Here is a 16,608-nt window from a genome sequence, read left to right on the forward strand (position 1 = left end):
CAAGACATCGTTAAACAGCTTATGGGAGCTTGGAAATCTTATTCAGGTGCTAACTGTCACACAAGCATCAAAGCAAGCATTAAGTTGGCTCCGTTCCTGTCTCTTTTAGAATGGTCCTTAAAATATATCACATTATAAAAGCAGACACACATTCTCATATAATTGTTGTGCCTACAAAGGAAAACCAGTGAAATATTCCAGTTTTATGTAAAATATCTGCAGAGGTAGAGTTGTACTCATGAACTGCAGAAAGAGCTTCCAGAGCAAGAGGTGGGCGAGTGTAGACCAGGCAACTGTACTGACTCCTAAAGTCTGAGAAGCCATGGTGCCTTGCATCAGGGGATAAGGTAAGAAAGTTCTGTGTAAAGCCAACCCAGGATGACAGGCAGCCAGAGATGCCACAGCCAGGGACAAAACTCTTCCATCTTGTTCAGAGCCAACATCCAGATTCAAACCATCAAGTTAGTGTGACACTGTGTGTATGAAGTTCTGTGTTCTTGTTCAGTCAGTGAGACAAGCTGGTGAGCTTCCACCAGAATATCAGTCCTAAAATCATCCCAGGCAGTGTCCAAGACCAGCCTTCAGATCAGTCCACAGGGTGACCCAAAGTCCTGAGTCACTATGCATCATCCCATTTGTCTCATCAGGGCCCCCATGACCTCCTTGTTCCTCAGGCTGTAGATGAATGGGTTCAGAACAGGGATGATGATTGAGTACAGAACAGCCAACACTTTGTCCCTTCCAGGAGAATGCAAGGAGTGTGGCTGGGTGTAGGTGCAGAGAGTGGGGACATAGAACAGGCTGGCCACAGTCAGGTGGGAGGAGCAGGTGGACACAGCTCTACTCTGTCCCTGCCCTGAACTCATCTGGAATACAACAACCAACACCCGAGCATAGGAAGCTAGGATGGTGAGGAAGGGTAGCAGCAGAATGACAAGCCCACTCATGAGGACTGTATGCTCATATTGGGGTGTGTCTTCACACACCAGTGGCAGGAGAGATAGAACCTCACAGAAAATGTGGTTGACAATCCTAGATCCACAGAACGGGAGTTGAAATATATACAGTATGTGTATAAATGCAGTGACGGAGCTGCTGATCCAGGCACCAGCGACCATGGAGCAGCAGATCTTCCTGCTCATGAGCACAGGGTAGTGCAAGGGCTGGCAGATGGCTACATACCTGTCATAGGACATGAAGCCCAGCAGGAGGGCTTCAGATGCACCCAGGGTCAGAAACATAAAGGCTTGGATCTCACAGCCCAGAAAGGAAATGGCCTTGGTATCTGACAAGAAATTATCTGCCATCTTGGGCACAGTGGTGGAGATGTACATCATGTCGATGATGGAGAGCTGGCTGAGGAGGAAGTACATGGGGGTGTGGAGTCTTCGGTCCAGCCTGATGAGATGGACCAGTGTGATGTTGCCTATGAGAGCCACTGCAAAGAGGATGGTGATGACTGTGAAGAGGAAGGTATCCATGTGTCCATACTGGAAAAGACCAACCAAGGTGAAGTCTGTCCCACAGCTGTGGGACAGCTGAACTATCAAAGCAGATCCAATCTGGCAAGGGAATGGCCTGGTGAGGACTGTCATAGAGGAGAAAACGACATTAATACATTGAATAGATTTCCCGAATAGCTTTAGTTCACTCTTCTACCCTGTACAATAAGCTTTCATATATACATTATTAAAAATAGTCCTTTTTAGTTATTTTCAATGTTTTTCATTTTGCTTAAGCTGCTGTGTCATATGCATTATTTCAAGACTTTGCTATTTCCATCCATGGCTGACACACTCAGCTTTGAAACAGGATTTTGGATTCTCTGTCCCTACCATTTCTACATAGATGGAGTCTTCCACCTCTCCTTTGATTCAAAGGTGTTTGCAAGTTGTAACTGAGGAAATAAGAATAAACATTGTTGAGATCAAGAATGAAATTTGAATAATCACAAAATTAGCAGAAATGTAATTCTTAGCAAATTTCCTATACCTGCTGCAGATCTTCTCCGGCTCTTTCTGTGACAGACAGCATTCCCACACTTATCCTTGTGAACAAAGTATTGACAGGAGAGTCTTTTTTTTTTTTATTAGATCTTTCATTTACACTTCAGATGCCATCCCCTTTCCCCATTCCCCCCCGACAGGAGAGTCTTAAGAAGTCATAACACAGAATGTGTACAGGAAATGAACAAAGTACTGACATCATCATGCAATCATGTAAAAATTAGAAAGATGTAGTCTGTCTACAAGGTGATTACATAACACAAGAAAGCATCATGTGAAATTATACCAAGCACTTGATTATATTATACATAATTCATTCATCTCTTGGATAGAGCAACAAGACTGTTTTCAAGGAGCAGAGGAGTAGGCAACATTTTCAAACTCTCAAAATTTGATTTATGAAAGAGAATTAAGCAGAAATTAATAGTGCAATGTAGGACAAGGTTATTACTTTTTACATAAAGACTTCAGTTATCCCTCACCTCCTCACTCTTACTTAAGTTAAGAAAATGCTAGACTGTCTACTGTTTGATTTTGCTCTTCAGTTATCCTGAGTGTCAGATGTTATCAGGACCCTGTCATTAGTCATTGCTGAAAGTGTGGTGTTACATGCCGATTGCCATGGTGCATGTGCTTGTGCCTGTGTGTCTTTGTGGGGTGTGTGTGTGCATGTGTGTGTGTGACCCTGAGTTACACCCTTAGTAATTGGCTTGTGAGGTTAGGTCTCACTCATCTTGCTCAGTAGCTCAGATTCAGCCTCAACTTCAATCCTTTGCAGACCTTCCTAAGTGCTGGGATAGAGGCTGTGCTGCCAAGACCAGCCCTTTCCTGGCTTCTCATCATTAGAAGCTTACGCACTGTCTGCTGAATGCTTACACATGTTAAAATGATTTTTAAATGCTGTGAAATTGGAAAAGATAAGTTTTTCTTTCCCTTCATTACAGTAAGAAGTTTTGCTTTTGTTCAATATATTGGAAATCACTTACCTGGTTTCTCATCTTTTAAAGACAAAACTTAAGTCTGTGACAGCAGCAGCAGCAGCAGCACAGAACTGAGGAGGTAAGAAAAAGCACAGAACTACTTTCTGAAATATGACAGCTTCCTTGATGGGATTGATTTTTAAAGCTAAATATAACTATAACTTGCTGTTTTGCAACACAGACTTGGTGCACTTCTGATCTATTTATCCATTATGGTGTCAGAAGCTACACACTTAAACCTTTCAATATTTTTTAAATGTATATGTATGTCTGTTTTGACTGCATATGGTCTGTGTTATCACTTTTATGTCTTATACCTACAGAGACCAGAAGAGGGCATCAAATGCCTTGGACTGGAGTTACACACCATTGTGAACCACTATATGGGTGCTGGGAATTGAACCCAAGACTTCTGCAAGAGCAGTAAGTGCTCTCAGCTGTTGAGATATCTCTCTATTCTCCCTCACCCTCTTTTTTGAGGGAGGGTCTCATGTCTGCTGTGCTTGATTTGAACTCATTAAGGAGCCAATTTTGACCTCCTGCCTCCACTTCTCCAGTGATAGGATGGCAGGCATTCATTACCACATTAGGTCTGTACATACTAACTGAGCTATGTATCTGGTCTCTGCATGTGCCTTTGTCACAAACATCAGTTCACCCTAGGATTTTTGAGTCCCCTGCTATGACTATGCCATTTGCAAACCACACCAACACAATCTCCTTTTTCCATGTCATAAATAAAGATATATATTTGTGTTCACACACATGCATTTGTAAATCTCATGCCTCCAAAGACTGCACTGTTCATACCTGCAGAGAGAAATTGGCAAAGCAAATAGAAAGATTTCATTTGAGTTCATTTCCCCAAATGCTGAAAGGACAGAGAAAAGTGGCAAAAAAAAAAAAAAAAAAAAAAAATCAGAACAAAACAAGGCCAAAAAAGTTTTGTTCTCAGTGAAGAATATGTTGGGTTTTCTTTTCACTGTCCACACCCCCAGTCTACCCCATGTCATGATCTGCATCTCCCACACTTCAGCTAGTAACCAGTTCCTACAATGTGGAAAGGAAAAAGAAGCTGCCGAGAAAACAAGACACAATCTCCACAAATGCAACGCTCTCTCACATCTCCTCCATCATTTTCCTTATGCCTTAAGTGTTTGTACGTGTAAATTCTGCATACCAAGCACATTCCCATAGGCCTCTCCTCTCCCCTTTCTCTCCCCTTCCTGAGTAACCTCTGTGTTTGTACCTTTGACCTGTAGCATCCATTGTATCCACTCACCAGAAGCAGAGATAGCTTTGGAAAACTGACACACATTATGAAAATTATTTTTCTCTTTAATGTCCTGTGTTTTGTACTCCCCACTCTCCAGCCTTCTGCACAAGACCCTCCTGTCTGGTAGTCGCTCCCTTCCCTCAGATTATTCCTATTTTCTCTGCCTTTTAAAGTGTCCAAGATCACTCTGGCATGAAGAAACATGAACTTCTCTGCCACAAGAGAGATGTCTGGAGGCTTTTTATCACACAGATGAAATGTCATCTCAAACCTGTCCCATGGATATTGCTGTCAAGCCTTCCCTATCCCACAGTGACCCCCTGATAAGTCTCTTTGTCATGTATTGTTGAGTGGCAGCTTTTTCCTTGACACTCATAGTTCCCAGCACACACAGCAACAAATACATTTCACAGATTCAGTAATCTGTAGTATGATTGGATATTTGATTCTACATGGAAAACACTTCCTGGAACAGAAAAGTCTCTCCATGGCTGGTGAGATGGCTCCATAAATACGTTGTTTTATGGCCATTTCTGATGATCTGAGTTCAATCCCGAGAACCGACAAGGTTGAAGGAAAGCACAAACTCCCACTCAAGCTGTCTTCTGATCTCCACACATGAGCCATAGCATGTGTACCCCAATAAATGAACAACTGTAATTAAAAGGAATTAAAGTTTAATTGCATGAGGAAGTGGGTGGGAAGGTCTAGCAGGCCCATCATGCTAAATTAAGATCTTGGTGTAGAGTATAGCTTCGGCTGAGTGACAGAAAGCTCTTGCTCATGTTGACTGCTTCTTGCCCGGATTGTACATCCCAGACCTACACACCGTGCTGTAGGTGAAGGCTAAATTCTCAGAGAGTCTGTGTCAAGGAAATCCCATTCCTCTCAGTCAGTGACTCAATCTCCTTCCCAGACTGACTTAAGAACACAGCACAGACCTCATTCCCAGCCTCCCTCAACACTACATGTTGGCTTTTGAGCATCAGGAATGGTCAGCAGACTGGACATCAATACCATGTAGTTCAGGGGCTTGCAGACCACTACAAAGTGGTCATAGGCCATGACAGCCAGCAGCAGGCACTCCACACCCCCCAGGCCAAGGAACAGGACCAGCTGCAGAGCACAGCCCACATAGCTGACGGTCTTGTCCGGCCCGCTGAGGTTATAGAGCAGCTGTGGGATGGAGCTGCTGGTGAAGCTGGGGTCCAGGAAGGACAGGTGTGTGAGAAAGTAGTATATGGGGGTGTGCAGGTGAGGGTCCAGCCTGGACACCATGATGCTGCTGCTGGTGCCCAGCAGGGTCAGGAGGTAGGCAGACAGGATGATGGCAAATTGAACCCTCTCCAGCTGGGGCCGGTCAGAGAAGCCTATAAGGATGAAATGGCTGAATGTGCTGTTGTTGGTTGTGTCAATCTCTACTCCACCTGAGGAAGATGGGAAAAATGAATTAAAAGAATAATAAATTCAGTATTACTAATGATACTTAAATTTCTGGTAAAAATGACCCATTTGTGGACAGTTTAGGGGTGATTTAAGAAGTGGATACAACACTTCTCACTAGACCGTCAGATATTCTGTCAAAACACAACACAAAACCTGAAAATAAGTTTTCAATGAATAAAAATGTTGGCCAAAGTTAAAAATAAAAGCATTTTATGGAGAAAAAGAGCAGACTAAGCCTGCAAACAATATACCTGGACCGTCTTCTGAAATAAAGGTTCTGCATATGGTTTTTGGACAAAGTCTCACGTTGTTCAGAAATATACTATCTATTCAAGTTTGGCTTCAACTTCATGGAAAACTATCTGCTCCTGCCATATCTTTTGAGTATGAAAACACATTTCCAAATTGGAGGAAATAACTGTACTTTTAACTCTTTGGGACAAGTTCTTGCTATTGTGATTGCTAAAGGTACTCCATTTCATGCCAGGCATCCGTCTTGGTGCCCACTAGCTATTTGTTTCTGACCCCAGTCCCTGGGAGATAAGGTCCCAGTAACCCTGACTCAGACCCCCACCCAAAAATGGAGAGCTGTTTCTTCTTAATTTGTTATCATATGTCTAACTGCTTCTTTGGTTTCTGTAACTTGCTTATTAGGATACCCAAAGATTGTCTGAGGGTCATTTCACTTGCTAGAACAAGGCAGTTTTGCTTGCACAGATGGTGAAGATCCTGCGGTTTCCTTTTTATTTTTTATTTATTTTTTTGTCAGTCAGAAAGAACCTTTATTCTTTCTTTGTGTAGCCTCATGCTTTCTTGCCAGCTGCCTTTGGAGCAGGTGCTTTCCGGGCTGGGGTCTTCTGACCCTTCGGACCTTTAGCAGGAGGTGCTGCAGTCTGACCTGCAGCCTTTTGTGCTGGAGCCTTCTTGCCTGGTCCTGTTGCCTTCTTGGCTGGGACTTTAGCTTTAGCAGCTGCCGCAGCAATGGCAGCTTTAGCAACAGCTGCCTTTTTGGGAGAAGCTTTCAGGATAGCAGCTCTTTGAAGTTTCTTTACTTCAGTCTTGATTATTCTGTTCCTCATTTTCTTTGCCTTCATAACTTTGAAACGATCAAAGTCTGTCATCTCGGCTTTCCTTTCTCGGGCATCAATTTTCTTGGCCCATCTCGTGGCTGCCCATTTCGTATTGATATCTGCATTCTCCCATGTCTTCCGTACATACTTCTGGCGGGCACTGTGCGGGAACTTGAGGATGAAGTCAGTGAGCTGCATGCATTTGAAAGGCATGGTCTGCCTCCTCACCTGAGTGCAGGGTCCATCCACTAAGGCCCTGTTCTGATCAATGACATCTACAATTGTGATCAGCTTTCCAGCATGGGGCCCAAAGGAAACGTAGGGCACCCGGCCTACCTCCATGTAACACCTGAATACCATGTGGCGGAGCTCAGAGAGAAGAGAGCGGGTTTTTCCTTTTTTTTTTTTTTTTTAATTTATTTATTATATGTAAGTACACAGTAGCTGTTTTCACACACACACACATGAGGGCATCAGATCTTATTAAGGATGGTATGAGCCAACATGTGGTTGCTGGGATTTGAAATCATGATCTCCAGAAGAGCAGTCAGTGCTCTTAACCGCTGAGCCATCTCACCAGCCCTGGTTTTTCCTTTTTAAAAATTCTTCCCTCACCTCATTTCTCTGGGCAAACTCAAATCTGGCTCAAAGATTATTCATCATGCTGGCAACTAATCAATAGATCCTTTTAGTAATTAATTAATTAACTAACTAATTAATTAATTAACTAGCATCCAAAGCACTGCCCCCTCCTCTTTCCTCCCTCACAGAGTTCCTCCCTCCTCCCCTTATCCTCTGAAAGGGTGGGGCAACTGTGGGAAAACCCCCACTCTGTCACATCAAGTCTCTGCTAGATTAGGCACATCCTCTCCCACTGAGGCCAGACAAGGCAGCCATGAAGATTGAGCTGCATATCTTCTACACATGTGCCAGGGGCCTAATTCTAGGCCATTTCTGTTCCTTGGCTGGTGGCTTTGACTCTGAAAGCTCCCAGGGGACCAGGTTTGTTGACTCTGTTGTTGTCCTGTGGGGTTCCCATCTACTTCAGGGCCTTCAGTCCTTCCAACTCTTCCATAAGTGTCCCTGACCTCCATCTAAATTTTGGTTATGGGTACCTGAATCTGTTTCAGTCTGCTGCCAGGTAGAGCCTCTCAGAGGACAGTTGTGCTAGGCTCCTCCATTCTGCAAGCATAACAGAATATCATTAATAATGTCAGGGATTGTGTTTGCCCATGGGATATGTTTCAAGTTGGCCAGTTACTTAATATCAGTATAATATTTCATTATGCAAATGAACCACATCTTCTGTAACCAATCATTGGTTGGGGGACATTTGGATCGTTTCCAGTTTCTGGCTATTATGAATAAAGCTGCTATGAACATGGTGAAGCGTGTGTCCTTGTGGTATGGTGGAGCATCTTTTGGGTGTATGCCTTGGAGCAGTATAGCTCAGTCTCCAAAAAAAAATTATTTCCAATTTTCTGAGAAAATGTCAGTTTGATTTTCAAAGTGGTTGTACAAGTTTGTAATCCCTCTAGTGACAGAGGAGTATTCCCCTTTCTCCACATCCTCACCAGCATGTGCTGCCCCTCGAGTTTTTGATCTTAGGCATTCTGGTTGGTGTAAGGTGGAATCTCAGGGCCATTTTGATTTGTATTTCTCTAATGACTGAGGTCTTTGAACATTTCTTTAAGTGCCTCTTGGCCATTTGAGATTCTTCTGTTGAGAATTCTCTGTTTAGCTCTGTACCCCATTTTTAAGTTGCATTATTTGAGTTTTTGGAATCTAACTTCTTGAGTTCTTTATATATTTTTCACATTAGTTCTCACCCAGATGTAGGGTTAGTGATGATCTTTTCCCAATCTCTGGGCTGCCGTTTGTCCTATTGACAGTGACCTTTGCCTTACAGAGCTTGTCAGTTTTAAGAGCTTCCATTTATCAACTCTTGATCTTAGAACAGGAGCCATTGGTGTTCTGTTCAGGAATATTTTCTCCTGTGCCAATTCATTCAAGGCTATTTCCCACTTTCTCTTCTATTATATTCCATGTGTCTGATTTTAAGCTGCGGTTCTTGATCCATTTGGACTTGAGCAGGGTGATACACATGGATCAAGTTGCATCTTGTACTTTCTGGCTGCCAGTCAGACCAGCATAGTTTATTGATGATGCTTTCTTTTTTCCACTGGATGGTTCAACTTCTTTGTCAAAGATCAAGTATCCATAGTGGAATATTCATAGTGTGGGTTTATTTCTGGGTCTTTGATTCTATCCCATTGATCAACCTCTTTGTCTCTTTGTCTCTGATGCAGTATTTATCACGATTATTTGTAGTACAGCTTGAGGTCAGGGATGGTGATTCTCCCCCCCCCCCAGAAGATCTTTTATTGTTGAGAATTGTTTTGGCTGTTTTAGGTTTTTGTTTTTTTCATATGAAATTGAGAATTGCTCTTTCAAGATCTGTAATAATTATGTATTGGAATTTTGATGAGGATTGGATTAATCTGTAGATTGGTTTTGGCAAGATGGCCATTTTCACTATGTTAATTCTACCAATGCATGAGCCTGGGAGATCTTTCCATCTTCTGATATCTTCTTCAATTTCTTTCTCTAGAAACTTAAAAGTTCTTGTCATACAGATCACTTACTTCCTTGGTTAGAGTCACACCAAGATAATGTATTTTATTTGTGGCTATTGTGAAGTATGTTGTTTCCCTAATTTCTTCCTCTGCTCATTTCTCATTTGAATAAAGGGGAGCTACTGATAACTTTGAATTAATCTTATATCCAGCCACTTTGCTGGATATAAGATTAGCAGTAGGATTTTTCTGGCAGAATTTTGGAGATCACTCATGTATAAAATTATAGCATCTATGAATAGTGATACCTTGACCACTTCTTTTCCAATTTGTATTCCCTTGATATCTTTTTGTTGTCTTATTGCTCTGGATAAAACTTCAAGAACTATATTAAAGAGAGAGAGAGAGAAAGAGAGAGAGTGGACAGACAGAGACACAGAGAGATGCAGAGACACACAGAGAGATACAGAGACACAGAGACACACAGAGAGATACAGAGATACAGAGACAGAGAGAGAGAATGGACACTTCCTCCTTTGAGGCAGAGACACTCCCTACTCCTGGGGATCATATTTTCTCAGGTATACTGAAACCTTGCAAGCACCAGTCATCCTTGTGTCTCTGCCCAGCTAGGAGCTGGGGCACAGGTACCAGCAAGATACTCGGTTTGGTACATGGGTGCTGAGATGCCACTGCTGGACCTCATGAGTGCTGTGATTCTGCTGAGCCACCTCACCAGTCCATGATTATGTTACTGACTGTTTTCTTCTGTAGCATTACCAAACCCTTCTGCAATCCCTAGGACTTTAACATGGTGCATTGGGGGACTCCTCCAAATACACTTGACTTTGTTTTCTGCTTCTTAAGGTAAGATCCCAAACTATGTATCTGTCTTTTCACATTTAAGAGATATCTTCAGCATAGATTTCCTACCCAAACCCTTGGTTAGCACTCACTGAATCCGAAGAATCCTGCCATGGCCACTGTTCTAAAGTGTGTAGTGCATGAGCTAGGGACCTAGGAGCCAGCTGCCTATGAGGCAGGTTGAACTCACATCAGCTTCCTCTGGATTCCAACTCCAGTTGTCACTCTGCTCAGGCCCTGCTTCTCTCTCATTTTACACCTGAGCAAGGGTCACAGATGTCACCTCAGTGTGCAAGGACATTCATTCCATTCCATCTTACTGAAATTCTCCTCAATTAAGTAACTTTGTTGCAGCAGGGAGAGATAAAGTGGACACTTAGAAACAGACCAATTCATTCTCCATGGGATGTAATGTAGTATCAGCACATTTGAGAGTACCCGAGACTCTGAAAAGTTGGAGTATACCATAGCTATCAAGATAGTTTTCATGAATAGATGCTACTGGAACATACCAAAGCCTGGGTTAATCAACTCCTAAAATAGCATATGGTTGCTTTGGATTATCCACACCTTTCAGTTCAGTGCTTATGAGCTATTGTGTGTGTTTCACATGAACATTAAAACTTTAGTTTTCAGAATTCCAACTGTGACTCTTACTAATTTGAACAAAAAGTTTGAGCATTAATTGTGAACTCTATTTTAAATGCTTTTCTGAAATGGAATGCAGACATCACCTTTAATGAAACACATGCTCTGTACATGGAGTGTTTAATTGTGGATGAGAGACGAGTTTTCCCAGAAGCATTGAGCCAAAACCCCTGTGAGTCCCAACCTTCATCAGGTAGCCAGATCCTCAGAGACATTCAAACCATTTGCCAGGATGAGAAAAATGACAGTGATTTTATTTCAACTCGACTTTCCACTCAAGATTTTAGTGCTGACTGAAGGTCTATATAAGGCAAACACAACAAATTCCAAGTTTATAGAGTAGTCATAGTTCCTAAAATACAGTTGAGATTGGAGGCCATGGTCATGTAGCCTTTCTACCTCAGAAGACTTTGCTTGGGTGAATTTATCCCTCATAGAACATCACTGTTCTTTCCTATGTCTGTTTGGTAAAAAGTGATCATAAATATCATAATTTCATATAAAAGGTCATTGAGGGAGGCATAAGTGTACTACCTAGTAACCATGTCTCAGTGGGAGTGAACTGTCTGGAAGTTAGCCTTTGCAGGTCTGTTCCCTGTAAACTTTCTAGAGAGAAGATTTATCTGCAACAAAGAGGCTGTATAGACCACAATTCACTTATTATTGAATGGGTTATCCTAGGATACAAGCACAAAACCCATATCCCTAGAAATCTGGAAGAGAGGGCCATGTTCAAATCTCAGGTGGGTGGGGACCAGAAGGTTGGTTCCCAGCTCATTCCTTCAGCTGTCAAGGAGCCCTGCAGCCAGTGAAGTACTGAAGTGAAGCAGAACTGAGTGAGAATTGTTGAGAAGACACAGCTCATCCTCCGCTGTGGTTCAGGTATGTCTGACAGTCATCACCCTGTACAGCACACTGCATGCTTTTCTTGTTAGTTCATGTTCTGATTTAGATTCGTTTCAGGCTAGAAGCATTGCTAGGTGTTGCTGTAAAAACATGTGCATTGTGAAAGCATGTGTATCCAGGTTACCCAGGCTCTGAAGAGTGTAACCATCTCACAGTTTTAAGGATGATGCCTGGGGCTCCATGTTCCTACACAGGAGCGCAGGTATGGTAGTCTAGCAAATTCTCCCCCTGAAGGAGCAGGACCTGGCAGAGTCATAGGGTTCCTTCTTGGGGTATGGAAACACATCTCTTTTTGTTTTGACCTCAATTTTTAAAACTAAAGTAATCCCATAGTTATATTCCACCATATTCCTGATATGCAGCAGATTCTATTGCATTTCTGAAACAGTTTTAAAATAGAAAGATTTAATTCACTGCATACAATAAATATTTGTCCAATACATGGTACATTTAATTCTACTGTTGACTGGGATTTTTTTTTTAACATTTTCTATGAGAGAATTGCTATTTCCATGTTCCTAGTTGCACCATTTGTCCATGTCCTTGGTGCTTTGATGAATTATGGTCCATGGTTAAATCATTCCACAGTAGAATCTGTGTTCAAATTCATACTAAACAAGCAAGACCTGTGCACCTGGCGAGGCTGTGAGACAAGGCAGCACTGTAGTGGAGACATCTTCAAGCTGCTGGCTCATTTTGTTGATAGTGGACTCCTTGCTGAATCTGTGATAGTCAGGAAAATGCAGAATCACCTTCTCTCTCTTTGTAAGGTTTGAGGCTGACTGACAACTCAGATAAATGGAGTTACGTATGCCTGAACTCATGCCACTGGCTGTAGCTGTGACCTCACAGGCAGGTAGGTCTGGGTCACCACCCGAGAGCTGTGGTGCAGGACATGGCATTGCACTTAGCATGACATTTATTGTGGTGTGAGAAGCTGCTTGTCGGTTCTTTAAAATTCATTTTGATTGTATTTTACTACACATTGAGGTAGATTGTGTTGACTTCTTGCATGGTAAACTTCACGTTGTTTTTTTCTATGTTGAGTTCAAGCAATACATACAGGACTAGAGATTACTTCATTGAAACAGTGTTCGCCTACCCTGCAGCAAGCCTTTGTTTGATCCAGTATTTCATAATGTGAGTGTGATGGTGCACACTTGTAATCCTAACACAAGGGAGACGGATGCAGGAGGATAACAAGTTTGTGATTTTATGCTTGACTACATGGTGTCCCAAACCAACATGAGCCACACAAAATTGTGTCAAAAATTTAATTGAGTCTTTTTTCAGACCTTCATCTGCTAAACGAGGTGATTGTGACATGAATCCCTTAGAAGGAGCTCGGGGTGTTTGTATTTAGGAAGACCTTGATCGGGAAGAGTTTGCAGACCTCAAACATGAGAAATGACCAGGAGGAATGAAGGAGACAGAGAAGAAGATCCTACAATTTTATGCATGCATTCTACATGCACCACCTGAAAAGGAAAACTCTTACATTAGAATACTTAAATATTACCTATTTTGCAAAAAAAATAGAATAAACAAAAATAACTAAAATAACTGTTTTTCAATAGATGAAAGTCTAAAACAAGAAAAGAAGAGAGTGCCCTACAGCAGAATGTGCAGAAATGTATAGTCAAGAACATGCCCTTTCCAGATTGTATCTGCTTTGATGGTTCAGTCTAAGCCATTGAGACAGGAAACCATAGCTATGGGATAGACTTCACCTTGGTTGGTATTTTCCAGTATGGACGCATGGATACCTTCCTCTTCACAGTCATCGCCATCTTCTTTGCAGTGGCTCTCATAGGCAACATCACACTGGTCCATCTCATCAGGCTGGACCGAAGACTCCACACCCCCATGTACTTCCTCCTCAGCCAGCTCTCCATCATTGACATGATGTACATCTCCACCACTGTGCCCAAGATGGCAGATAACTTCCTCTCAGACACCAAGGCCATTTCCTTTCTAGGATGTGAGATTCAAGTTTTTATGTTTTTGACCCTTGCTGGATGTGAAGCCCTCCTGCTGGGCTTCATGTCCTATGACAGGTATGTAGCCATCTGCCGGCCCTTACACTACCCTGTGCTCATGAGCAGGAAGATCTGCTGCTCCATGGTCGCCGGTGCCTGGAGCAGCAGCTCCGTCAATGCTTTAGTGCACACAGTGTATGTATTTCAACTCCCGTTCTGTGGATCTAGGATTGTCAACCACTTTTTCTGTGAGGTTCCATCTCTCCTGCCACTGGTGTGTGAAGACACATCCCAATATGAACATATGATTGTCATGAGTGTCCTTGTCCTTGTGCTGCTACCCTTCCTGGCCATCCTAGCTTCCTATGCTCGGGTGTTGGTTGTTGTATTCCAGATGGGTTCAGGGCAGGGACAGAGCAGAGCTGTATCCACCTGTTCTTCCCACCTAACCGTGGCCAGCCTCTTCTATGTCACCGGTCTCTGCACCTACACCCAGCCACACTCCTTGCATTCTCCTGGAAGGGACAAAATGGTGGCTGTTCTGTACTCAATTGTCACCCCTGTTCTGAACCCTTTCATCTATAGCCTGAGGAACAAGGAGGTCATGGGGGCCCTCAGGAGACAAATGGGATGATGCATAGTGACTCAGGACTTTGGGTCACTCTGTGGACTGATCTAAAGGCTGTTCTTAAATACTCTTTGTGACTATTTCAGGATAGATATTCTGGTAGAAGCTCACCAGCTTGTCTAACTGACTGAACAAGAGCACAGAACTTCATACACACAGTGTCACACTAACTTGATGGTTTGATCTGAATGTTGGCTCCTGGGGAGATGGAAGGGTTTTGTCTCTCCCTGTCATCTCTGGTTGCCCATCAGCATGGGTTGGCTTTCCATGGAACTTTCTTACCTTCTGCCTTGATGCAAGACACCATGGCTTCTCAGACTTTAGGAGTCCGTACAGTTGCCTGGTCTACACTCTCTTACCTGTCTCTGGAAGCTCTCGCTGCAGTTTATGAGTACAGCTGTACCTCTGCATATATTTTACATAAGTCTGGAATAGTTCATTGGTTTTCTTTTGTAGGCACAACCATTATACAAGAATATGTGTCTGTTTTTATACCATGCATAATTAAAGGACAATTCTGAAAGAAATATGGAGGGAGCCAATATAACACTTGCTTTGATGCTTGTGTGACTATCACCACGTGAATAAGATTTCCAAGCCCTCCTAAGCTGTCTAATGATGTCTTGCTGACTCCCTTTATTAACACCATTTCCTAAAATTCACTAATGACCTTGTAATAAACATCATTAATCAATCTGTCTGACATTAAGCACTCTGTATCTTTCCATGAACACCTATGTTCTCCCATGTTTATATTTATTTTGATCACACATATTAACTTAAGATAAGGACATTAGAGAAACAGACCCAGAATATTTCTGCTTTAGAAATCCATAGAAAATGTCTGTATTTGTCCATGGTTTATATACAATAAATTTTGAGAGCAATAATGTTATTTCAAGAAATTTTCTGAGTATCTTTTTATGAACAAGATTAGATATGTGTGTGCATGTGTATGTATGTATGTATTTGCTTATGTATGTATATAGTATTTCTATGTAGTCTCAGCTATCCTGAACTTCTCTGTGTGGACCAGAATGGTCTCAAACTCACTGCAACTCTCTTGCCTCTGCCTCCCCAGTGTTGGAGTTAAAGTTGTGTGCCAGCATGCACAGATTTTATAATACAGTCCCTGGCTTTTGTTTTTGTGGTAAGTTGAAGTCACAGATGCTTTTAAGCCACCATGTGAATGCTGGGAAACAAACACTGGTCCTCTGGAGAAACAGTCAGTGTTCTTAACTGTTGAGCCAGTTTTCTAGGACCCCTGCATTCTCAAAATATTGAACTCACTCTCATGTAGTCCAAGAAATAATAAATGAAAAGTTCTATGCACCTAAGTACTGGAATAAGTAACACAATGAGTAATTCCCAGTGTTAGTAGCCCTGCTGCTCTTTCAGAGGACTTGAGTTCAAATCCTAGCACGCTTGTAAGGTAGCTCACAGCTGTTTATAGCTCCAACTCCAGAGTATCTGAGGCCTCTGGCCTCCAGGAGCACTTACACGCATATATCCACATACACGCTCACACTTATATATAATAATAGTAATAATAATAATAATGATAACGATAATAATAATAATAATAATAATAATAATAATAATAATAATAATAAATGATGTGAAGTATTTTAGAGATTCCATGTTGCTTCTTTGTAATGGGTACCAATAATTAAAGTGATAATTTTAAAGGCAATAGAAACACCTGTTCTGGCACCAATAAAAATAAATTGCATCTGTTGCCCATCTGTGGGATTCCATTCTCCTAATTAGGTTGCCTTGTTTTGCCTCAGTGGGAGAGTTTACCACTAGCCCTGCACAGAGTTTATGCACCAGGGTGGGCAGATATCCTGGGTGCCCCACCCTCCCATAGGAGAAAAGGAAGGGATGAGGGAAGCATTTGTGGGGGAGAACCATGAGGCAAGAGTTGTCTGGATGTAGAATGAATGAATAAATGGGAAAAAAGAATGTATTTCACAAGTTGTATTTGCACATGTGTGTACATAATTTATTATATACCTATTTTATATATATCATATATGAATACATACATGTTTGTAACAGTTATAATGAAAGAAGGGTATCAAATTGAACATGGGAAATGCAGATGCAGGTTTTGGCAGTAGAGGGAAGAGGTAAAGGCATATTACTGTATTTGATTTAAAAATACAGTATACTTTTACAGTGAAAGGGAATGTAGCCAGAGATACCTACAGGGAAGAAAAATCATGC

The 16,608-nt window shown here is 42.0% G+C and overlaps 2 protein-coding genes and 1 pseudogene across 3 annotated transcripts; 1 reads left to right on the forward strand and 2 right to left on the reverse strand.

Annotated features, from left to right (window-relative positions):
* Window positions 1-626: 626 nt before the first annotated feature.
* Window positions 627-6,199, reverse strand: LOC117710303 (olfactory receptor 2AK2-like). The gene is made up of 3 exons (XM_034505044.2): window positions 6,133-6,199; window positions 5,231-5,689; window positions 627-1,588 (listed from the first exon to the last, which is right to left on the reverse strand). Exons 1-3 carry the CDS (start codon window positions 6,197-6,199, stop codon window positions 627-629), a joined length of 1,488 nt encoding a protein of 495 aa, XP_034360935.2.
* A 288-nt stretch (window positions 6,200-6,487) lies between these two features.
* LOC117711175 (large ribosomal subunit protein eL14 pseudogene) lies at window positions 6,488-7,138 on the reverse strand (annotated as a pseudogene).
* Window positions 7,139-11,148: 4,010 nt separating this feature from the next.
* Window positions 11,149-15,274, forward strand: LOC117710304 (olfactory receptor 2AK2-like). Of its 2 annotated transcripts, XM_076936755.1 has the most exons (3): window positions 11,149-11,748; window positions 12,543-12,628; window positions 13,066-15,274. In XM_076936755.1, exon 3 carries the CDS (start codon window positions 13,531-13,533, stop codon window positions 14,383-14,385), a length of 855 nt encoding a protein of 284 aa, XP_076792870.1. In that variant the 5' UTR covers window positions 11,149-11,748; window positions 12,543-12,628; window positions 13,066-13,530; the 3' UTR covers window positions 14,386-15,274. The 2 variants fall into 2 exon arrangements, with proteins under 2 accessions (XP_076792870.1, XP_076792871.1); XM_076936756.1 differs by lacking the exon at window positions 12,543-12,628.
* Window positions 15,275-16,608: the final 1,334 nt, after the last annotated feature.

This window comes from Arvicanthis niloticus, chromosome 6 (assembly GCF_011762505.2).
Source record: "Arvicanthis niloticus isolate mArvNil1 chromosome 6, mArvNil1.pat.X, whole genome shotgun sequence".
NCBI lineage: Eukaryota > Metazoa > Chordata > Mammalia > Rodentia > Muridae > Arvicanthis > Arvicanthis niloticus.

Coding starts and splice junctions, on each gene's coding strand:
- LOC117710303 (XM_034505044.2), bottom strand. CDS start 6,199: ATGCCTGGCATGAAATGGAGTACCTTTAGCAATCACAATAGCAAGAAC. Junction 5,690..6,132: donor CTTGTCCCAAAGAGTTAAAA/GTACAGTTATTT, acceptor CATCTTCCTCAG/GTGGAGTAGAGATTGACACA. Junction 1,589..5,230: donor TGATGCTCAAAAGCCAACAT/GTAGTGTTGAGG, acceptor CCTCTATGACAG/TCCTCACCAGGCCATTCCCT.
- LOC117710304 (XM_076936755.1), top strand. CDS start 13,531: ATGGATACCTTCCTCTTCACAGTCATCGCCATCTTCTTTGCAGTGGCT.